This window comes from Aulonocara stuartgranti (assembly GCF_965226115.1).
Source record: "Aulonocara stuartgranti genome assembly, chromosome: 23".
NCBI lineage: Eukaryota > Metazoa > Chordata > Actinopteri > Cichliformes > Cichlidae > Aulonocara > Aulonocara stuartgranti.
This window is the reverse complement of record NC_138958.1, coordinates 2,434,374-2,458,985: the sequence shown is the minus strand read 5'-3', so window position 1 is coordinate 2,458,985 and position 24,612 is coordinate 2,434,374. Positions and strand designations below refer to the sequence as shown.

At 41.8% G+C, this 24,612-nt stretch overlaps 1 protein-coding gene and 1 long non-coding RNA gene across 3 annotated transcripts in view; one reads left to right on the top strand and one right to left on the bottom strand.

Moving 5' to 3' along the window:
• The window catches only part of ttc39a (tetratricopeptide repeat domain 39A), a 34,557-nt gene that overhangs the window by 9,279 nt on the left and 666 nt on the right, over positions 1-24,612 (bottom strand). Inside the window, exons 2-15 of one of the 2 annotated variants that reach the window (XM_082522799.1) lie at positions 23,758-23,808; positions 23,556-23,606; positions 23,225-23,278; positions 14,753-14,857; positions 7,452-7,583; positions 6,843-6,883; positions 3,657-3,724; positions 3,502-3,566; positions 3,283-3,382; positions 2,982-3,047; positions 2,220-2,328; positions 2,069-2,136; positions 1,916-1,975; positions 1,269-1,430 (exon numbers count right to left, since the gene is read on the bottom strand). In XM_082522799.1, the coding sequence (XP_082378925.1) occupies positions 1,269-1,430; positions 1,916-1,975; positions 2,069-2,136; positions 2,220-2,328; positions 2,982-3,047; positions 3,283-3,382; positions 3,502-3,566; positions 3,657-3,724; positions 6,843-6,883; positions 7,452-7,583; positions 14,753-14,857; positions 23,225-23,278; positions 23,556-23,606; positions 23,758-23,808 (1,132 nt within the window). Of the gene's footprint in view, positions 1-1,268; positions 1,431-1,915; positions 1,976-2,068; positions 2,137-2,219; positions 2,329-2,981; positions 3,048-3,282; positions 3,383-3,501; positions 3,567-3,656; positions 3,725-6,842; positions 6,884-7,451; positions 7,584-14,752; positions 14,858-19,823; positions 20,112-23,224; positions 23,279-23,555; positions 23,607-23,757; positions 23,809-24,612 lie in introns of those variants that run through there. The other variant, XM_082522800.1, reaches the window with a different exon arrangement.
• Positions 134-1,344, top strand: LOC309699681. The gene is made up of 2 exons (XR_014274435.1): positions 134-283; positions 858-1,344. It is a non-coding gene; the product is annotated as an uncharacterized lncRNA (long non-coding RNA).

Here is a 24,612-nt window from a genome sequence, read left to right as displayed (position 1 = left end):
ACATTTGTGGTGCTTTTATATGTTGGAAGGATTTTGGTTCTTGTGACCTGAGAACAGTTCATGTCTGTTTCTGCTAAAATAACTGCACAGTTTAGTTTGAACAGCCCCTGTGATGCATTTGCAGGCTGTCCGTGGTATATCCCATCTCTCAGCCAATGACGGCTGGGATAGGTTGAAGCCCCCATACGACCCTGAACTGGATAAGCCGAAGAAAATGGATGGATGGGCGGATGGATGGATGGAGGGATGGTCGGTCTGATGATGGACCTGCAGCTTGTCTAGGGTATATCCCACCTCTCATCCAGTGACAGCTGAGATACGCTCCAGCCCCCCACGTGACCCTGAACTGGATAAGTAGTTAAGAAAATGGATAGATGGCTTTATTGACTCTTTGCAGTCGCTCAACAGCCAAAGTCTCCTGTGGCCCTTAATCATCTCTGCTCTCCTGAACTTTTGAAATGGAATTTGTAAAGAGTTTATTTAGAAGAGGAGACACAAACTCAACCTCATCGGGTAATAAAACTGAACTCCTAGTGCCTTTGCCAGATGTGAGTATATGGGAGGGTTGAGTCAAAAAGTAAAATCTGTGCCAAGACTGAAAAATAAATGGGAACCAAAGGTATATGAAATCAAAAAGTGTAGCACTACAGCTAAAGCCTCGGAAAAAATGTAAATGTTTTGTTATGTTAAAATGGAGTGTATAGAGGAGCACCTTCAAAGCTCTGGGATAGCTCCCCTCTCACATTAAATATTCCTTTTTTAGTAAAAACTTTATGAAAAATCTTAATATTTATTTTCTTGAAATTGTACTTAAGATTTAATGTATTATTTACTGTATTTAATCATATCTACATCAGAGGGAGAGCTCAGACTGAATAGTTAAAGAGGGAATGTGCAGAGGAGGAACAGCGGATAATCTGGGCAAATATGGAGCTGCCAGGCAGGAGGAAAAGAAGAAGACCACAGAGGAGGAAGCTGGAGATAGGGAGAGATGGAGGCAGGCGATTCTCTATAGCGACCCCTACAGGCAGCAGCCGAAAGAAAAGAAAGTATTTAACTGTATTTCATTTGACTAAGAACCAGTCTGATCCGCATTCTATCCTGGTAATGTTGTTTTTAAGCATATCATGTTTGTTTTATTTACAATGATTTTTGTTTTTTGCACCACGGTTGTTGTTTATTTATTTTTTATCTTGACTTCACTAACTTTTACATTTCTTTTATTACTTTGCCCGCTCAGATTCACATCCCACATTATGGTGGCCCACCTTGGACCATGAGTTCTCCTTGCTGAGCAGGTCAGCGTAGAAGTAGGCCATCTTCCAGTGCCTTTTGTATGTGAAGCACCACATCAGCTCCCAGTAGCACATGTGATGGAACTGCTTCCACTGCTGCTGAGCCTCGCAGCACTCCTCAAAACGCTTGATAGCCTGGAAGAAAGGCACGTAAAGGTTGAGAATCGCTGTTTGTCAAACATATGCCACTAAATTATGATACCGATATGATATGTTTGCAGAAGAGATGATTTGACTTTATCAGTATTTTAGTTAAGGACACAAAACTGGCAATCAATGTTTAGAAAAATGAGCAAAATACAGAAAAAAATAGTTATGACCTTTATTCCACATGAGGTGATTTGTTAAGTATTTGAAAGAGCTTTTCATTCTGGTACTTCACATTTTCAACATTCAGGATTCAAGACTTTATTGTCATTATGTAAGGATTAAAAGATGAAGGAAGTACTCTCTCACATGGTGCAAAAAACATAAATATACTGACATAAACAGAACTACAAAATACAAGATTTAAATACATTACTGATATGCATTAAAAATACACACACACACACACACACACACACACACACACACACACACACACACACACTTTCTCCAAGGGAAAATAAATTACTCACAGCATCCAGGTTGCCTTTGATCTCTTCTATCCGACCAGCAAAGAACAAAAAGATGGATCCCTGGATGAAGACAAACACAGTATGTTTGTGAGAATGACACAAACAATCATAGCAACATTTGAAAAGCACACACAGTCATTCATCCTGACATACCTTGGGGTATTTTTTAAGATATGGCTCCAGCAGTTTTTCTGCATCCTCAACGTCTCCTTCTCCAGTGCCTTTGCGAGACAGAAGGAACCCAGCTCAGATTGCATCTTTTAGTGTTAATTTGCAGATGTGCGTGTGTGGGTGTGTTGCTCACCTAGTATGAAGCTCATGAACGTGTGATAACAGAGGAGAAGCATGTTGCACAGGAAGGACCTGAATGTACTTTCTACTGAGCCCTCTTGAAGCTGCTGGAGACCAAACTCCTATATAAACACACACAGTTGCACACATTTTCTGAGTCTACATTAAGTCTTCATTTGTGGAAGATCTATCAGCCAATTAGCAGTAAAACCAGCACACAGAGAATACACTAAAGTAGTTATGGGAAAATCTTCTGTGTTTAGTCAGCGTGTTCTGGGGATAAAACAGCATCTGCTTGTCTACCACTTCTCTGACTCACAAACTGGCCTGTGTGCAAAACACGCAAGTACAAAATACAAGAAATGCAGTATTTGCATGTTCATAACCGGAAGATAAATCAGTCATGATGGTAATATTCAAAGGTCAACTGAGGTGCTGATGTGATGGCTTGATGAATGAAATCAGTAGTTACAACTGGTAACCACAATTTAGAGAAATAGTCATTGCTCATTATTATCAAAGCAACCATCATTTCATTGATGGTTGCAAGTTTCATTTCACGTTTCCATGAAAAATAACACGACAAACTCGTCTTAGTAGTAGTGTGATGAGTTCTACCACAGATGCACTTACAGTTCTCGAAACACTTCTCTTTCTCTGATTCATAAAGAGGCATTTCAAACAGAGCGGAAGGGTGTATCGGCTCGCAAAATATCTCCAGCCAAAGCTGTTAGAGAGCGCCATGTCAGAAGTCTGACTTCTCAGAAACGCTTACCTTATTACCAGAGAAACCGACAAACTCCAGCAGCTTGAGTGTCCGAGTAGGCAACATGGAAATCATCTGCAGGAAGCAAACAAGCAGTGGAAATGAAAAGGTCAGAAACATAATTACAGAGCATTTCATTGTTATTACAGATGCTGAACAAACTATGTTGGATTTCTTGCAGCTATCGCCATGTTAGGCTGGAGCAGCTCTTAATTTATGCAGATCTTCTGCTCTTCTGGTGCCTTTTTTGTTAACCAAGCATCACAAAATTAAGTCAATCAATGAGGCACAAGTGCAAACTATTACTTACTAGATTAAAAGCTCCCACTCCCAGTTTCACGCCACCCTCAAAATGCCCATGGTTGTCACCATGAGTGTATCCGGAGGACTGCAGGACTGTGTGAAGCTCTCTGAGGGGGTTAAGATATAAGCAAATTAAGGGGAATAAGCTGCGATGAAGTCCTGATGGAAGAATAAAAGGTCTTCCAGGAAACAGGGATGGAAACATGGATATCCTGGAGATACTCACTTGTAAGTCTGGTAGCTGTTCCTCACTTTGATTCCTCCTTTGATAAAACTGATCATGTTTTCATCCTGAGCACGAATGAGTTTAAAAACACAAAACAGAAAATGAGTGATGGTGGCAAACACATCAGTAGCACTGGCTGCTGTAAGCCTCCTGACCTGAAGGAAGGTGAGCGCTGCCCTCTGGAGGAGACACTCGGCGTAACAAACTTCAGCATGGAGCTCCTCTGAAGTGAAATCGATTGTACCAGTTATTGTCAATCAAACACGGGCTCCAGCATAATGACCAAACACACACATACACATGCAGAGGTACTACTTTAACATGGAGCAAACATTTAAACACTTACAAAGTCTAAACATTTTAATTATTTAGAATAATTTAATGATCATCTAATAACTTCAATCAATCAATCAATCAATCTTTATTTATAAAGCACTTTTCATACAAAAAATGTAGCACAAAGTGCTTTACATAGTTAAAAGCAGCCCACCCCACCCTCCAACTCACTCCCCACACTCTCATTGACATAAATGATGTGAATACACACATATTTTCCCCCCCCCCATCCCACACCCCCCCACACACACACACACGCACACTTAAAGAGTAAAATTGGGCTGGGTTCGCATGAGCCAAGTGAGGAAACACTATAACAGGGAGCCGTCTGCACCGAGAGCCGGTCACAGACCGCAGCCTCCAGGCCGGGCACACAGCAGGAGGGAGGCCAAGGAGCCCCCCAGCCAGGCTGAGAGGACCCTCAGAGCCCCAGCAGCCACGGTCGATCACAGCCCCGGTGCAGAGAGCGCCCTCGGAGGAAACACTGGAGATATGACACAATAGGCTATATACAGGGTAAAATGATAAAATAAATAAGAACAGGATACAATATAAATATAAATATAAATATAAATATAAATATAAATATAAATATAAATATAAATATAAATAGAGTAAGAAGATTAAAAAATGAATAAGAATAAAATCAATAAATATTAGGTAAAGCCTAAATTAATAATAGAATAACAGGATAGAATAAATAAGCATAAAATAAATAAACGTTAAATAAAATCTAAATTAAAAAGGTGGGTCTTGAGCCTGTTCTTAAAAACATGTACGTTCTCTGCGGCCCTGAGCTCCTCCGGCAGGCTGTTCCACAGACGAGGACCATACCACTGAAAAGCTGCCTCTCCGTGAGTATGTGTCCTGACTTTAGGGACAATCAAAAGGCCAGTACCAGAGGACCTCAGGGTCCGCGAGGGTTCGTATGGTAAAAGCAGATCTGAGAGATAAGAAGGCCCAAGACCATTAAGACATTTAAAAACCAATAAAAGAACTTTAAAATCGATCCTGAAACACACGGGGAGCCAGTGCAGCGATTCTAAAACCGGTGTAATGTGGGCCCGCCCTCTGGTCTTCATCAGCACACGAGCTGCAGAGTTTTGCAAAAGTTGTAAAGTTGAAATATTCTTCTTAGGAAGACCAGAGAGCAGGGCAGTAATGAATGCGACTGGTAATAAAAGCATGCATCAACATCTCTGTGTTGGCCCGAGAGAGAATAGGGCGGAGTCTGGCTATAATTTTTAGATGATAAAATCCAATTTTAGTTACATGTTTAATATGTGGGATAAAACCAAGCTCAGAGTCAAAAATAACACCCAGGTTTTTCACTTGTAGCGAAGGACATAGTGAAAATGCCTCTAATTTAGACAAGAGTTTCTCTCTCTGAGCCTCAGGACCGACGATTAAAACTTCAGTTTTGTCCTGGTTAAGCTGTAAAAAGTTTTCTGCCATCCAAGATCGTATATCTAAGATACAGTTAAAAAGGGCATCCTTTGGTCTGGTGTCATCAGGAGACACGGAGATGTACAGCTGCGTGTCATCAGCGTAACTGTGGATGTTCACTCCATGCCTCCTGATGACACTGCCGAGAGGGAGCATATACAAATTAAAAAGTACAGGGCCTAAAACCGACCCTTGAGGCACACCACATGTCATTTTATGGATCTTAGAGGAGCATGTATCCATACTCACCATAAAAGTTCTGTCAGAGAGATAGGAAGTGAACCAGCTGTGTACAGCACCAGAGAGGCCCACCATGTGTTTCAGTCTGTTTAAAAGAACAGCGTGGTCTACTGTATCAAAGGCTGCGCTTAGATCCAGTAGCACCAGGACTGAGAGCTTTTGGGAGTCCCAGTTACATCTAAGATCATTTAAAACCTTTAGGAGAGCCGTCTCTGTGCTGTGGTTCACCCTAAATCCAGACTGGAATATCTCCAGGATCTGTCTATCATTTAGAAAATCATTAATCTGAGTAAAAACAAGTTTTTCTAAGATTTTACTTAAAAATGGTGAGTTGGATACAGGTCTGTAGTTATTAAAATCATTACAATCCAAATTGCTCTTCTTCAGAAGGGGCCTCACCACCGCCGCAGGCAGCAGGGAAGACACCCAACTGAAGAGAGCAATTCATCATGTATAAAAGCTCAGCCTCAAAAAATCCATAAAGTGTTTTAAAGAGTGAAGAAGGGATTGGATCTAAAAGACATGTGGTGGGTCTCACTGTGGAGAAAACCTTCTGAAAGTTCTCAGCATTAACCAGGACAAAGCTGTCCAGTGTCTCCTCAGGTACAATCGAGCCCTCAGATGTGTTTACAAACATATGGCGATTAGATGAAATATCAGATCTGATGGCGCTGACGTTTCCCCTGAAGTGGTCTGCAAACTGCTCACAGAGCGAGTCTGTGGGGGTTCTTTGGGAGCTGTTAAAATCAGGGTTAAATAAATGATCTATGGTGGAAAAGAGGACCTTGGGATTATTTTTGTTAATACTGATTATTTTGGTGAAGTATGAATTTCTTGAGTTCCTTAATGTATTATTGTACATTTTAAGTTGCTCGGAAAATATTTGATGGTTGATAGTATTTTTATTTTTCCTCCACCTCCTTTCTGCTGCCCTGCAGTTTCTTTTGAGTGTTTTGACTTCTTCGTTTCTCCAGGGTGATGCATGTTTTACGTTAATCTTTTTGGTGGTGAGTGGAGCAACGGAGTCAAGGCTTTTCTTCAGTTTGCTGTTGAAATGATTAAAAATCAAATCGCAGGGTGCAGGTAAAATCACAGGGGGGCATTCGTCTAAAACCCTGGTAAAATTTGCAGCCACTTCAGAGGTTAGATAATTTATGCTAAAGTTATTAAAACCTCAACTATTAAACTGGACTAAAAGAAATACAAGCAGGTTCCTCTTTTTAGGGAATTCCAGAGCATATTCTCAGACTAACATCTGTTTCCTTGGTTTGTTTTTAGGAATAACACACAGACTCATATGTATGCATGACTGTACCGACCTTCTGTGAAGTTTTTTGAAAAGGAAGACTTCTTGCGTTGCCTGATGGAGAAACACAAAACGACATCACCCAATTTTCTAATCAGTTTAAAACACACACACACACACACACACACACAATCCTACCTTATGTCGCAATGCCCTGCATTTCCCCTCCTATCATGTTTCCTTTCAGATACGTGACTCAGCCTTATTCATCTAAACACAGGATGCTGAGACGCTGCACGATGAGGTTGCTAAAAGAAAAAGGGCTGAGTGTGCGGTAAGTTTCCTATGAGCAGTCAGAGTGTTTACACAGAGAAACTGCAGCTCTGACGTCAGATTGGCCGAAATAAACGTGTGTTTATAAGATGACTAATCATATGTGGTGCCCTAAGAAAAGCCTCTGCGATGGATTCTCACAGAGGCTTCAGTAATATTGTTTTTACTGAGCTGGAAGAGTCTCAGGATGTTACTACCGAAACTAGAGCTCATTAAGCTGTTCAATTTTGGGTTGAGACAAAATAAACTTCCGCAGCTGACTTGGCTAAAGAGGAACTAACAAAAAAAGAGACCCTGTCATTGTTAGTCAGCTGGTTATTATTTTATCAGCTAACTGACAAAGTCTCACCTCTGGCAGATAGCCTGTGCCTCCTTCATGGTGTTCCCTGCAACTAGGATGTGTTGAGGATCGAAGGTCATCATGGCCTGCATTTCTAGAATGGTGGCGTAGGTCAGAGCGTGGTACATGCTGTCTTTGTTTCTGTAAAACAAGCAAACAGAAAATTTCTGTTGTGATGCACAGGACGAAAAATATTAAATATTGCATTGTTTTACAATCTTTTACAGAACAACACATTAACATTTAGTTGCTTTAGATTTAGAATAATAAAACTCGACATCCTGGTTACATAAAGATTAAATCAAAAATATTTCTCATTCTGCAAAAACTTTTTTTAAATGATTGAAGACATAAAATATTAATAAGCAGTCATCTGACAGAACAACAGTGTGGCCACTAAATGACGAATACCTGCTGACAAGAGACGGGAGATACTGAACAGTGTCTGTTGGCTTTCACGGTGACAAGGACACCGAAGTACTTGGAGCGTGTACCACGTGCACTTTCCCCACATAAATACCGAAATACTTGTTCAACTTGTTAATAAAGCTTCCTGGTCCTGATCTAAACAGTTAAGCAGCTACTAATTAATCAAAACAAGTTAAAGATATACAACATATGTTTGTGCTATTAATAAGGAGTCCCACTGAAGTTATAGCGGACGGTTTAAACAGCCGTATGTATCCTGGGATTAACACATTTTCAAGCATGTCTGTTTGTTGGATCATATATTAAGTGACATTAAGTCAGAGGTGTGCAGGCAGGAATGCTGTCAGTCCGCATGGCCAACATTTCGCTGCTCTTCATCGCCAGATTAACTCATGTGACCAGCCTCTGGGATGTTACTCTGACCTCAGACCAGCTCACAATAAACAGATTTTTCACCCCATGAAAACTAGGCCAGCAAACATTAATCATGCTCTACTTCATGTTTCCTAATACAGCTATATCTATATATGTGCACACAAACTGGAAATAAAAGGCAAACGGAGATAAATGTGACATCATCCATGTGACTTTTTGCCTGTCATGAAAGAAAACTGCAGAATTAAGTAGAGACGTTTGTAAATTAACTAACTACAAACCTTCAACTGTTTGCTTAAATGAATCCAATCAGCTTTAACTCAGTAAACAAACACCAAACAAGCTCAGTAGCAACCTGGAAACAGAGAAGGCGCAGACTGAGAAGCAGGGAGATTTGCCTGGGTTACATTTCCATGGCGTCAGGCTCGTTTATGTGAGACAGCAAGTGAAACTCAGGCTGGGAAACCTTTTAAGATGGAGTGTGATTTAAATTTAGTCACATGGCAGCAAAATATCTGTCAGATCTCAGTGATGAAAAGGTCGTAGCACCTCTGATAGCAGTAAAGCTGGGTCTCCAACATATTTTCACCACGTAGTTCCATAATGAAAGGGAGGAGCTGCTTTGAGATTCGCACAAACACGTGTGCACCGACACACACTTTGCATTCAGTTGAAGACGATGGAAGCAGCAATGGTAGTTCTGATGAAATCCAAACATTTTCAGTGATTTCTGTGGAAATTTGTCACAGAAGCTTGTAGCTGATTCCTAAAATAACTCCTTGTCTGAATTAACCCTGATAATTTAACCCAAAGAAGACAACAGTACAGGCTACAGAGAAACAACAGCGCAGGTGTATCGAACACCATCCATGCAAACATCTGCCTCTCAAAATGAAAAAACACTTGACTGGTTACCGTGTGGAGCCATTACTCACGTTTCTATATTTTGCAAGGAAAATAGAAAAATATTTCTGTTCTTTTCAAGGACACACCACAGGCCACCTGAGCTATTCATTTCCATATATGGAAATACAGTATATAGGACAAAAACAGAGCTTGAGCAATTCTAATGAGTTTGAAAGTCAATATTTGGTATGACCTACATCCTTCACCACATGCTGAACTCTCTTAGGTAGCTGTAATTTCTGAAAGTAATATTCGGGAATAGTTCTTCAGCTCTTCTTTGAATGTTGGCTGTTTTTGTGTTGTTCTCTGTCAAGATGATCCCAGACTGCTTCAGTGATGTTGAAGTCCGGGCTCTGAGGAGTGTGGTTGGGCGACCGGACGAATATATCGACGATAGGCTGAGCCCATTGTCGATGGTCAAGGGCGATTTATTTATTTATTTGCCCATGAGTACGTTTGCTAATAATGATGGAGCTAATAGAAGCAGCCAACATTAAAAAAATAATAATAATAGCGCTGTTTTAACAGCACCCTCTTTCATCTGCAAGCAAATGCCCCCTCCTCAGAGATCACCCAAATGCTTGTTGATGCAGCTGCAGAAGCTGGTGATAGCCTAGCATACTCAGCCGGATGGTGGACACGTGCATGCTCATGCAAGTCAGTGGTGTTTAAGTACTTTGCTCGCACTACACGTCTGCACAAGTGTTTACATCAGGTTTACCTGTTTCATCTGGTTTAAAGCCAAAGAAATCCAAAATTGGGGACTTTATATTTTTTTAGTGCTGTCAGCGTTAACGCGCCGTCATCACGACTAATAATAAACCCATCTGGAGCGCAGACGGAGTCAAAATCCCTGAAATGTGTGTGTCAACGCATTTCGGGTAGTTTGTCCGAAGTTTGTTCATTCTGTGCTCCAGGAGGGCATCAAAAATCGCGTTAATCGTGACGACCGCGTTAACGCCGCGTTAACGCTGACAGCCCTAATTTTGGGGGGAAATTAGTTCGTCCATGCTTGGACTTCTTCTGTATTGTAAACGTGCTAATCAGTCCGTGCATGATTACATTGCTCCGCCCATCAAAAAGCCTGCGCATGCGTGAAAATATCGCCCATCATCGATTATTGGACTGACTATTGCCGGTTGGAAAATTTTTGCATATCGCCCAACCCTACTGGGGAGGCCAATCCATGACTGTGTTTTCCTATCCAGGTATGCTCCTTCTGCACTTGTAGAGTGTTTGGGATCCCTGTCATGCTGAACAATGAAGCAGTTGTCAATCAGATGCTTTCTAGATGGTGGCTCAAAATCCCATGGCAGTTTTCTGTGTTGGTGATTCTCTCAGTGGTGAGATACCCAACATGAGTGGCTGAAATGTTGCCCCAAACCATGAAAGAGCCTCCACCAAGTTTTACAGGTAGGTGTAGACACTCAGTACTGTCCCTCTCTCCTGATCTCCTCTGTACATATTGAACCAAACCAAAAACTTCACACTTTGATTCATCGATCTGTATGACCTGTTGCCATTAATTTTCACTCCAGTTTTTAAAAAAAGATTTTCTCCTTGTTTCCTTCCTCAAGGTTGGCTTCTTGAAGGCCATCAGTCCACTGAGAACATTTGTATTGATGCTGAAGGGCCAGATGGATCTGAAAGTCATGTCCTTTTTCATCTGCAGTACATAGTGTTTATGCCTTTATGCCACTTCTTTTATCATCCTCCACTTGTCCACTTTCCTCAAATTTTAGCTAATAGCCATTTGGTAATCCCCCTTTTGTTCCAAAAATATTATTTCCTGCCTGTCAAACTGTGTTATCTTTGGCATTTTTAATAGATTCAACTAAAGAAATGGGAATAAATTATGTATTTTTTATGACAAGCTTCTAGCAACAAAGTGCCTGAAGATATAATTCAAAGTTAGTTCTTTGCTAAGTTGTCTGACATGTGTAGACACAACACTGGTTCATCGGTTGACTTGAATGATTCATAGGTCTGAAACAAAAAAGAAAACATTTCTCTGAAGGTGCCCCGGTATAAGGATTGGACTGAAAAGGAGTGAAAACGCTGCCAAGTCCTTCGTAATACCCCGAGAACTATTGCTCAAGACCACAAAATGAAAAGAAAGGCTGGCTCATTGGAAACGAATGCAAAGAAATGAGGCTTGACTCAAGGATTCTGACTTCTAATCATAAACTACAAAACATGAGGACCTGTGACCTGAATCCCAGCTAAACCACAACACAGCATCTAAAATTAAAGGAATAAACAAATCAGTGATCCAGTAAGATTTTCAGGACAATCGGACGCTTGAATATCTCCACAGACCTGCAATAAGTTAACCAGCTACACGATGTACTTCCTGTGAGAACCTCCGTTCGGTTTCTGCTACTCCTCAGCTGCTATGGTTCGTTTGGCTTGGTGTCTAGCCTCTTCCTCTTCTGCTTCATCTCGCCCTCCAGCTGTCAGTCCACTTATGGTTTTATGTTTTTATCTGGATCCACTGCTTTTATACCAGTTTATTTATCACTGCTTTCATTGACTGTTCCACTGCCTCCTGATATGACGCACATTTTCAGTAATTTGACATGTAGTTTGTGGTTTTTCTATCACCTTTAATGGCCATTGTATTTCTCGTAAAGTAAATCAAGTTTCCAGTTTTACAACGGCTTTCAGTTAATGAGTGAAGCATAAATCTACTGTCTCCTGTGCTGAGCTGTCCACCTGCACAAACAGTGCTTAAACAGAGTATTGGTCCATGCTTGCTAACAGCGCACTAATTCCATGTGTCCGTAATAACCGACCCCGTCATAAATAACTGCGGCAGAGGACTTTAACGCACGAGTCTCGCTCAAGACCAAAGTTATCCAAAAGATTCAGGGTGATTGGCGATATGGTGACCGTGACTGTAAGGCACTGACTAAAGTCTCTACAAACACAATATTGTTCCACAGTCAGATTTCCAATTAATATGCACTTTGTATAAACGAGGTCTTGCTCCCAATGCATCCTGGGACGACCTCCAACTACCTGTGACCATAAACACGAACGTAGGGGTAAATGTAGCAGACACAAGATTGACTAAATAGAAACTGTGTCCACATATGTGTGTGTCCTTGCCCCACATGGCCGCGTCAGACTACAGCTGACAGGTGGAGGAAAACAAAGCAAATCCTGCCTGCAAGAAAAGGCGTGAGATCTAAAAGTCTGAAACTTAATGCTAACGTGTCTGACGAGCAGTTCAAGGCCGAGCAAGTGGAAGAACACAAAAGCTGCGGGATGCAAAGATTCACAGGCTCTACAACACATGATAACTCCAGAAAACATCCCCGCTGATGTGTCCAGGTGCATTAAAATGATATACAGCATGCTGAAAGCCCAACAGCTGTCATTTCCTCTCATAAAAGCTTTTTCTGAGGAGAAAATGAGGTTGTGGGTGTTATTGGGTTGTGTACAAAGCAAACAAAATATTAAAAAATCAGTTTAATTGCAGTTCTGCATGTAAATGGAATAGAGCCGGCTGCACAGGGAGAAACCTGTGAGGCAGAAATCAGGACACCAACAGGAGTGTGAGGTTTTAGATTTATCCACATCGTCAGCACGGGTAGAATATTTCCCAAATCCAAGTTTAAATAACAAACACCAGGAAAGACGGATCAAAAAATAATAATGTAAAAAACAAAGAGTGTGAGTTCATTCACTCTTAATGTCGTCACACACATGTCTCTCAGCAACAACACCACACACCGGTTTACTGTTTCAAAACTACAAACACAGTCAGGGCTAAAAGGAAGCTATTGTTTGATGCTGGGCAGCACTGGAAAGAAGAAACTGGGCTGAGGAGCGGCCCACAGTCCCAGAGGATGGATCAAAGCAGCGGCACGATAAAGGTGCTGATAACACGCAGTGGACACCGAGTAACACGATGACTCTGTGTTGGAGTACAAACCTGGAGGTGGCGTTTCTACGTGCCGTGTTATGTTAATGTAACTTAAAGCAGCACACGGTTCACATAACCTGTTCATGTAAACACAGCGGAAACTGCAATTACAGTTTATTGGCTTTAATGTATCTTGTCTATTAAGACTTTGACACCTTATTTCTTATATCTATTATAGTTTTAATTCTCTATTTTATCTTATTTAACTTTAGATTCAATTTACTTGCCCACTGTGGGTCCCTGCAATGCGGTGTTTGTCCTGCACTTAACAAAGAACCGACAAGAAGCTTGACTTTAACTGCAGTACGATGGTTCCAGCTGTCACTGATTCAGGACTCAAAAACATCATCTTACAGACTTTATTTTCCAAGCATGTTATGGGCCCGACAGAGCCTGCTGTGATTTGTCCCAGTTGCTGTGTCATGTTGTCTCTCCAGCTTCAGGTGCCGCACTTTTGTACAGCCAACTCTTCTCAGCAACTGGGTCAGAGCACAGAGGACAGCTCCAGACTCAGGCAGCATTTCTGGTTTTATATGTTGTGGCTGCCGAATGTGGGACCTCTGTGGTGCTTTGGGTGATTTAGCCTTTTTAACTTATTATTTTTACCTGATCAACTTCAGAGTTTTAATATGTTTCTCTTTTGATGGTGATTGTGGTCTGTCCATCTCTTTTAGTTAAACTGTTCGAAGAAACCTTCGCTTTATTTGCCTCCTTGTCTCCTTTTTCAAACGCGACACTTTTTGTTGTTTCCCCACATAATTGGACCTTCATGGAAACATCACAACACATTAAAAAGCTCCTTCTAATTGTGCAGCCATCTTCAAAGGCTGAATAGTGAATTTATCTTCAATATCTAAGTGTCCTCTTAATTAGAGAAACTGTACTGATCCTGCCACTGGGAAGAATTTAAAGCAGTGAGTGCTCTGAAAGCTCAAAACAAATAAAGCACAGCTTCTTAATTCTTAAACTTTTATTTTATTTTAATTCAATCTAATTCATTTAGAGACGGCTTCAGATTTTAACGTGAAAAACGTAACAGCAATCATGGCAGCATGTAAAAAAAAGTGATCATCATCAGAACATTTTCAGAAAACTGGGTGACAAAGCTAAAAGTTCCAGGTCCTGACACGTCCACAGTGAGAGACACAAACTACTAACAGAGACCTGCAACATTAGGGGACGACTGTCTAAAAGTCCTCCAAGTCACCAAAGATCCAAGAAAAACATTCAAGGAACTGCAGCAGGGTTAAAATAGAAGAGCAGTGAGGTGAAATCACCGCAGATCTAAAAAACGATTAGGAATCCTCTGAATGATCCCTTAACTCACATTTATGACCTTCATATCTTTTGATAAGTTCTTGGACGCTCATGAAAAAACATGGTCAAAGTTTCAAATAATGAGGCAAAAGCTCAGATTTTGGACTGCTGTCAGTCTGAACAGAAGCTCCGCCCACCTGCTGTTCAAACCCTCTGTTTGAGAGGGGGAGCCAATCAGCAGACAGTTGTCTTAAGGGAAGAGGAACTAAAACTAAACTTGTTTCAGACAGAGGCCCAATATCAGATAAATAAGAATTATTTTGAACCGTGAAAGTTACTGAGAACACTCGAAAGGTCAAAGGCCGGCGAGAACAGCACCCGTAGCAGGTCGTTACGCAGGTGGTGCTCCTACCTGCATCTGAGCCGCGCCTGCGCCTCCTCAAAGTCGTTTCTGAGGAACAGATCCAGGGCGGCCATACAGTCCTCGAGAGCCAGCGTCAGGTCTGACCGCGAGCAGCTGCAGAAACAAAACAAACAGCAAATCTGGATGAAAACATGCTGAAAATACATCATCGTCCAAACACAAGGACGTAGCTGTGATCAAAGTGTACACAAAACAAGCCTGTGTCATATAAGGCAACCCTAAAAAGTGTTTGTGTCTTTGACTGGCCCCAAGAATAAAAACACAATCTAAAAAACATTTTGTCCTGAATCGTAACATATTCATAAGTTATTAAATTCTCTGCACTCGAGACAGAAACCAGAAAATGAACACAGAGCGAGCCAGACGAGCAAACCGGCTGGAGGGAGCGCTTGTGGCGGGGCGTGGCCTGCGGTGCCGTGCAGAGGAGGCGGACGCACCTGCACGGCACCTCAGGCCACGCCCCGCCACAGTGCTGTTTGCTGTTACTGATTCTGCTATTTGAAATTACAGACATAATCATACATTTAGACAAGGACAAGCTCCGGGAGCAGTTTCTGAATCTTTTATTAAAGATAAAGAACAGATGCGCTTCGTGGCTTAAAAAAGATCACGTCACCTTGTATTCGTCACGTGACGGGCGTGTGTACGACCTGGAGTCGTCCATCTTTGATTTGACCCGCTGTAGCCATGAAACTTTAAACGTATGTTTCACTTGTTAAACTCGGGGAGAAAACAGCAGCCAGAATGTGAAAAACTCGTTAATGACGGTCAGATTAAACAGAGAGAAGCTAAGCTGATGGAAATTCTAAAAAACATTAAGCTGATTCGTTAACTTTGCTTGGATTGTTGCTTGTTTGCTGTGTAATTACTTTTTATTACATTTACTGGATTTTGGACTAAATGACGTCAATCCCTGCCATGAAATATACACAACTTTTTATTTTTTTTTACATTAAGTATTAGTTAATTAGCTTAATGTAATACTTTCGAAGGGTTTTCAGGAGAAAAGCATCTTCTGTCTAAAAAACAAATTATGACAGAACTTGTGGAACGATGCTCTCAGGTTCGACCAAAATGCAGATGTTTCACCAAAACGCACAGCACCGCCTTTGGCAAAAAGCACCCACAGCACATGGGTGAAGGGGAGAGGATTGGGGCTTGTTTTGCAGCCACGGGACCCTGGCACCTTGAGTAAAATCTAAAAACGCTTGAATAAAAAATTATTCAAGAGTCAAATGTGAAGTCAACTGTCTGAGAGCTAAAGCTTGGTCAAAACAGAGTCATTCAACAGACAGAGATCCCAAGCAGAGCAGCAAATCTGCAACAGAATAACTGGGGGGAAAAATCAAGGTGCTGCACTGGGCCAAAGTCCAGACCTCTCCCTCATTAAAATGCTGTGGTGGGAGTTTAGGAGAGCTGGGTAAAAATGAATGCATGAGAGAGGCTAATACATTTAGACAGGAAATGATGCTATAAGCATTTCTACAAGTTGGGGTGTTCTTAGATAAATGAATAAATCACAACCTGGTCTGAACAAGATTTTTTTTATTATATCCTGATACGTACAAACTTCAAATTCAAAGAGGGTGTACTCCATTTTTACGAAGCTAGAAGCCACTATTGCGTGAAATGACCTCACTGTCTACTCTCTCCCGTATTTTGTGCTTTGTCTTGATTGTGGTTTCTTGTGTCTTTCTGTGGTCTTGATTTCCCCCCTCGGCCCCTTCCAGTCTGGACAGATGGCTGCCCTCCCAGAAGGTTTTTTATGTAGAAAAAGGCGAGTTTCTTTCTTGGATCACTGGCTTTTTCTCTAAAACACCGTTAGCTCTTTACCTTACAACATAACGTCCCTGAGGGCAACTATCATTCCCATTTAAGTGCAGGAACACACTCTGTCAGTATTACCCGCTCAGCCCATGTCAGCATTAGACAGCTGCAGAGGAATAAAAGAGTCCAACTGAGCACTGAGGAAACGCAGCTACAGCTAACGTGTCTGACACATTCCTGTCCATTAGAAACACAAAGAAGCCATAAACTCACTTCATACATACACATACCACCAGCAGCATGATAGAAAGAAGCACACATACTGGTGCAGCTCTGCTAATGACATGCGGGTGACTGCTGTGTTCACCATATGACCGGCAGGCAGCAGTTTCCTGCTAACAGAAACCTCCTCTCACTGGTGCACTGTGCAAAACTCAGGTGACTTTTAGAAATGCTCTTTGTTGTCAGCAACAATACACACACACACACACACACACACACACACACACACACACACACTGACAAAATAATGCAACCGAAGCTATAAACAGCATTATATAAACATTAGCAATTAGCATACAATGATTAACTTATTTTACCATTGGCTATTTTCTAATTTAGTGTCCACAGATGATACTTTAATATGAAGATCAATAATAAAATCCAAGAGCAGCACATTGTGCGCACATTTATGTTGTTAATCCTGCAGAGTCACATGTCTTCCACCAGTGGCCACTGAGTGAATCCAACCAGTCCAACCAAAGCTGTTGGTACAGTCCATACCGGTTTTCTGTACGAGTAAAGGTACAGCGACTACAGAGTATTCAACCCCGTAAGCCACAGAGTCAATATTCTCACCTGCAAAAATCCCCAGATGTAGGCAGGAACAGATGAAAACACTGAAATACAATAAACCTGCAGCTCACTAATCCAGAGTGAAAACTGGAAACTCAAATACTGACAGAGTGCTTGTGCATTAAAGAGAGAATAACACACATATTACACTGACACAGTGACGCTGACTGCACTTAACCTGATCTAAGAGTTATGAAGTGCAACATTAATTTTAGTCACAGTAATACCCTGTGACCTCTCGGTCAAAGTCCCACCTTTAAAATATAACCGGGGCCCAGTTCAGAGTTTAAATGACAGGCCTACAGAAGAATTAAGAAATGCTAATACTTACACCAAATGTATAGCTTTGCCAAACATTTATTGTAACCTTACCCTAAATCTTTACTCGAGGCATGTTTAGTTATTATTTTAGATTTTAGAAAGTTGCTTTATATTGTAAGGTAAAGACACTACAATACAAGACAGAAAACCCAACAATTAGACAGTATCCTATGAGCAAGCACTTGGTGACAGTAGGATGGAAAAACTCCTTTATGACAGGACCTTGTAGTACCATATCACCCTATTAGAGCGCTTCGCTCTCGCTCTGCAGGCCTACTTGTTGTTCCTAGAGTATTTAAAAGTAGAATGGGAGGCAGAGCCTTCAGTTTTCAGGCCCCTCTTCTGTGGAACCAGCTTCCAGTTTGGATTCAGGAGACAGACACTATCTCTACTTTCAAGATTAGGCTTCAAACTTTCCTTTTTGCTAAAGCATATAGTTAGGGCTGGACCAGGTGACCCTGAATCCTCCCTTAGTTATGCTGCAATAGACGTAGGCTGCCGGGGGATTCCCATGATGCATTGAGTTTTTCCTTTCCAGTCACCTTTCTCACTCACTATGTGTTAACAGACCTCTCTGCACTGAATCATATCTGTTATTAACCTCTGTCTCTCTTCCACAGCATGTCTTTATCCTGTCTTCCTTCTCTCACCCCAACCGGTCGCAGCAGTTGGCCCCGCCCCTCCCTGAGCCTGGTTCTGCTGGAGGTTTCTTCCTGTTAAAAGGGAGTTTTTCCTTCCCACTGTCGCCAAAGTGCTGCTCATAGGGGGTCATATGATTGTTGGGTTTTCCTCTGTATCTATGAAGCGCCTTGAGGCGACTTTTGTTGTGATTTGGCACTATATAAATAAAATTGAATTGAATTGAATTGAAAAAACTCCAGCACTTCCAGGTTGAGGGAGGGGGGGGGGGGGGGCCATCTGCCACGACCGGTCAGGAGGGTGAGGGGTAAGGGAGGAGAAAAGGGAGAGCATAGGGAGACGGGACAAAATACTGACTATAGAAAATTTAATAGCATCCAGAAATGGAAAGATACAAGCATCACGGGATGCAGCCTGAGCCGACTGCAGCATAACTACAGGGATGGTTCAGAGTCACCTGATCCAGCCCCAACTATAAGCCTTAGTAACAAAGAAAGTTTTAAACTTAAATTAGTGGAGTCAAATTACCTGTTAGACTCAGGCCACAATGATACTGAGGTAGATAAGGAATCGTTAAAAACTGCAGTGTGTCAGCAGTATTAAACAGACGCCTTACGCAGCAGGTTTGTGTGCATGTTACATAAAAGAGGGCTGATTTTAATAATAAACCACATTTTTTGTGTTACTGGATTCCTGCTATTCAGATTTTTTAGATAAAGGCTGAAACCTGTGTCTGCAAAGCTGAGGACAGCAAAGCATCAGTGGATATATCATTTCCTTATAGGTGGAAACCGACTCAACTGGTACCGGCTGACTGGAAAACAAGATTTTGGCACCTTGAACGCAATCTGAGAAGAACAAAAATAAAGGAAATGGACTGTGTGAAGGAAAGAAAAGGCAGAAAGAGGAGAGTGTGCGAGGTTCAGGCTGTGCATACCACGCATCGTCCAAATAATTTAATTAGGTTCAAGTCAGCAAGTCTCAAATTCTGCATTGATTTCTCCAGAGAGCAAATTACACAATGATGATCATTATCAGGCAAAGGCGCGCGCGCACACACACACACACACACACACACACACACACACACACACACAGAGCCACTATTCATACACACTCACACACCACTGCATGTGCTGATGCAAACCAATAAGTGCACACATGCACCCACACAACCACGCACACACCCTTTCCTGGAGTGACAAAGCATTAGTTTTATCAACTGTGTGACACAGAGCTTTCAGCATATCAGACAGGCTGGTATAACATGTTCAAAGGCCTTGTTACGGGAAACAAAAGAAGCGAGCAGCTCCGACAATAAATCGAGCGAGTTTGTCCACATGCCTGAGAGACAGGAGTGGAAAACAAACGTCACATGAGAATGGAAACACGGCAGGAAAAGTCACATTCGCAGAGCATCTCACACTCTCACGACTGCATGAGAAACACACGTCATCCCAACATGAGCGCATCTTACCCGTTCGACAGAGTCTCTTCCTCCCCTGACATTTTCATCTGGCAAAGTGTGTGTGTGTGTGTCCGGAAGAGACGCAGAGAAAGCGACTAAAGTAAGAGAGAGAAAATAGCAGAAGTGGCTGTGAGGCCTTTCCAGCAGTGCAGTGCGATGCTGTGTGTCTCTTTCTGTAGCAGCAGAAACAGCAGAAGGTTAGGCAGAGAGAGAGCGTGAGAGAGAGAGGTAGGGATGAATGAATGAGAGAGAAAACGAGGGAGGAACGAGAGGTAGGACGCAACAGCAGCCCTTAATAAGACTGGGATGACTATCACACATGGAGAGAAAGCCTGGCCCACCTCGTCTGATCATCACCCTCATGCTCCACACTGCAGTCTCCGCTCTGATTGGTTAATGCAAAATCAGGCGCATGGCTGAAATGCCCACTTTCACAGTCAGGGGATTTTTCTGTGTAGTGAGGATACTTCCAAAAACTAAACCCTGGAGGAGCAATGTGCTAAAAGCAGAAGTGTTCATAGTCACGAAGCCATTTTTCACCATAAAAAGACACAAACGCTTTCCGCCACTGTAGGTGGGAAAGAAATGTGGCTTTCTGAGGCGCAGCTGGTCAGGGCTGCTGCAGAGGCTGCTCACTGCAGCGGGCAGACGGTCCAGGAATAGACGTCGATGCAGCGCAGCGGCTCCAAAATGTAGACGCACGAGAAATAATGTGAAATCGTGAATGGAGAACGGGGGCAGTGCCAGGACTTGAGCTGTATATCACTGCGAACAGCCCATTGCCAGTCATCCATTAGATGTGAGTGAGTGTGAATGGGTGAGAGAGCGACATAAACACATGTCGGCTGTAGTGTCTCGACCCGCATCTTTAATAAGCAGTTAAAACTACTAAACAAGCAGCAGTAATCAGAGCTGTCAGGCTTTTTGTTTTACATTAAAGTCGAGGAGTTTAATCCCAGTTAGCTGTGCGGATTTACTTTTTTGTCTTAAATACTGAAACTACAAACAAGTCTGTGTCATAACATGATACCTCAGCACTGCATACTCTCTTTGGACCACTTTTGTTAAGCACCGCCTCCTTTTTCTTTCATCCCACTGGCTATGAAGCCGTGCTCAGATAATGCATTCACCAGTCAGCCACCGTGACCTTTGTGTAGTGTTTCCTGCATAATCATGGGTGTTGTTCCCAGAGGAATCATGGGTAAACGGTGGGTTCGCCGTGACCACGCTTGAGCAAATATACTTGATGAGTTTCCACCTGTGGCGCTGCACGCGAAGCCGAGGCTGACAGTCTTTGTTTCATGCATGACCCCAGTGTGTGCTCGGGTGTGTGGCATGCCAGATACTGTCAGTTTTTAATCTGCAACAGTGTGTTTGCTCTGAAACACCAAGATGCTAAATACATCATGTTTACTGTCACATTAGAAATGATGCAAAAGCAGCAAAATCTCACATCTGACCAGCTAAACCAAGGAGCAGCACTTCTACACTCAAGCTTTATTAAAGTAAATGTATTTTTAGTGAAACAGTTTTATTAGACAGCTAAGCGTTCATGCCACACGATCATATAACATATGCTAATTTGCTGTTTTTGCTTCCCTTCAAAGGTCTTACGGCGCAATCACAGCATGTTTATGAAGCCACGTCTTTGCCCACTAATGAACCTTTAGAAGTTAAACCACCACTCAGCCTGCATTGTTATATAGAAATTGCTTCCTTCCCAGAGGTGGAATGTAAAATACCCATAGCACCTATGTTTGCGTACATGATTATATTTTTATATTTAAATACTTTTTTTCCTGGTGCCAGGTTTTTAATGAGATTACTATGAGATGTAATAGAAATAGTCCTGATTCCTGGTTATTACTACAAACACATCTCTACTACTAACTGGTTTTGCCTCAAAGGCGTAACTGTTCCCACATATTTAGCCCAGTTTCTGGCCCGTTATTATCCAGTTACATATACTTCAGTGTGTTTAGTCATGCATAACCACTGGTAGCAGATAATGTATTAATTAGTTCAGTAATTAAGTGTTACTAACTTGCTATTGCCATGCTCATGTTTCCACTAAAATACCCCACTATTACCATGTTATTACCGAGTTTAATAGAAAGGGCCACCAGGTTAAATAAAGTATTCTTTATTCTCACTGATGATTTACTGAATTATTGCCATCAAATTACTGACAAAACAAATCCGATATAAAAATTCATCTGCATCAGTTTGTTCCTCAACGCTGGAGGAAAATACTGACCGTCAATGAGTCAGAATTACCTGTTTTCAGATACTATAACAGCCACACATATTATTCCTCTCTCCAAAGTTTAACTGTGAACTTTAAAGCAACGGAGCTCCACAGAGATCAAGAGACAGCATAAAGCTTACAGTCATGTGACCGCGCTAAGGGCTTCGTACATATTACTGTTTTTGCTCCCATGAAAGCACAATTGCGAGAACAAAGCTCTCTCAGTGTCCGACGCAGAAACAAGAGGGGAAAAAAAATCTATCTTTATAGAGAGTAGTAAAAAGAAAAGCCTAATTGTTGCTTTCATCTCTCGTGTTTGCTGTGAGGACATCAGAGGGTCATGGGTTTAAATTGAAGATAATTAGATTCTCATTGCCCTCCTCATGGTGCAAAAACACTCCTGCTCACTGCACAACTTGCAAAAACACATTCGTTTACAAAGTTTTGGTTTTTCACTTTGATCAGCCAAACAGGTCATGACATATTTAGCAGATAGTGGGTTCCTATTGGACACATCTATGCGCCTGTCACATGACTGAGGAGTCCAGGCTGTCGCACACGGATGTGAATTTCAGTTCACATCGATGTGCGATGTCTCCGGGGTTTTTGAGGACCTGGTTTGGCAAAATCAAAGATTTCAGAGCTCACAGACATGTGATATAAAACAAATTAGAAGCACATCAAATGTTTAAAGCTTTTACATACAAACAAATGTTCATTTATCAGCACAACTTAACACGTCTTCAATTAAAAACAGCAGATGTTCGCTGAAATAAAACCTTTTAAAAATATTTATAAAACTCAAACTAGCTGCCAGTATTTTATAAATATCTAAAAGCGTCCTTTCACTTTATTACGTGCTTCTGATCTTATCAGACAGACACACATTTCTTCTCCAGGCTCTGAACGCTCATCATAGTTTGAATAAGCGATGCTTTCACGGTCACACTCAGGCATAACTAAAGTGCTGAGAGATGATGTTATTCTCAGGTTCCCTCTGTCTGAATTATTGATATCACAAGCAGGAGAAGCTGCCCGTGAACTCCTGACGACTTTGTTACCTCAACATGTGCATCTTTGTGTCTCGATGAAACCAAACATTTCTGTAATCTAAGCCTCGGTTTTCGTGTATGATCTGAGAGAGCTCACAGGCCAGTCTTACCCATTCGATGGATCTGTTGACTCCAGACCATCTTTGTCGTCCGGTATCTGTAACCTGAAACACGGGAACAGAATTGGGCTGTTTTAGAGAAAGGAGAGCAATCTCGAGGGATGAAAACCAGCTGAAAGACAAGCTGTTGTTTGAGGAACACGATCGTGAGAGAGAGAAATATGGACACCGATACATGAGGACACTCCCAGGCCACAATGACTCGCTGATTTCTACAGATATGAACTTGATGACTTTCAGGGAAACCTGTGTGAGACTGGGCTGATGTGGGAGCAAATATTTAAACTTGTTAAATTACATTTGTGAACTTAAAGAAACTTACTTGAAGTCTGTGATGATGGAGTCCAGCTCTGGACTGTTTACATCTGACAACCTGAGATGAGAAATGCAGATGAGTCTGAGCGTAACCGCCTGCCAGAGTTGAACTTATTGTTATGCTGTAATCAGAGCCACGATTAGCAGCGGCTTTATGTTTTCTTTGTTCCTCACAGTACGAAAACATGACGTGCGCAGTGTCACCGTACCGGCTCGGGGAGTCCGGGCTGTCAGGTACGTCTTGTGGATTCATTGCATCCCTGTGAACAGGTCAAAGGTCAGCTTGGGAAAACCCCCCCCACAAGACTGAATCTCATTAAGGTAAGAGGAGGATGTTAGCTGGGAACGTCTGAGGAAAGAAGGGCTGTAGCGAGAACGTGAAGTCTAACTTTTGAAATACTCGATACTATTCCAGCATATGACCGAGTATTTTCTTCTTGTCAGCGTCCCAGCACGTTTTTAAATATGCTGCGGGCATCAAATTCATAATGAGAATTGTTAAATAAAACTGACACCATCGATATTCAAACATATATAAAATTTATGTAAATAATGTGGAACGCATTCTGATTTACCTACACTTTACATACAGCCTGAAGTAGGCTGCTAATCAATATAAACATCATACAATCAACAGATGTCCTGAAAAAAACTAAAGTTGTTTGTTTTGGAGTGAAATCGCTAAAATCGTCTGTTCTAGTTAGAACTTTATTTACACATGAATGTGTAACAAAACACAAGAGAGACCCAGCTAAGTGTTGGGCCCCTTCAGAACATCACAAACTACATGGATCATGATGATGGATCATATCAGTGGCTAAACACACGTAAGTGTTACATTATTAGACTTTTCTCCCTTTTTGAAACAAAACAAAGTATCAGATCCACTTCCCTCTTTGAGCCTCAAACAGCTGCAAAGTACCTGAAATGACCAGGTCAAAGGGAAAGGCAGCTTGAAACCTTGCAAGTATTATAATGGGACACTGGATAATAAACATTCAGTGCGAGTTATCTCTGGGAAAATAAGCCAAACATGGGGCAGTAACATAAAACTGGACTGTTTA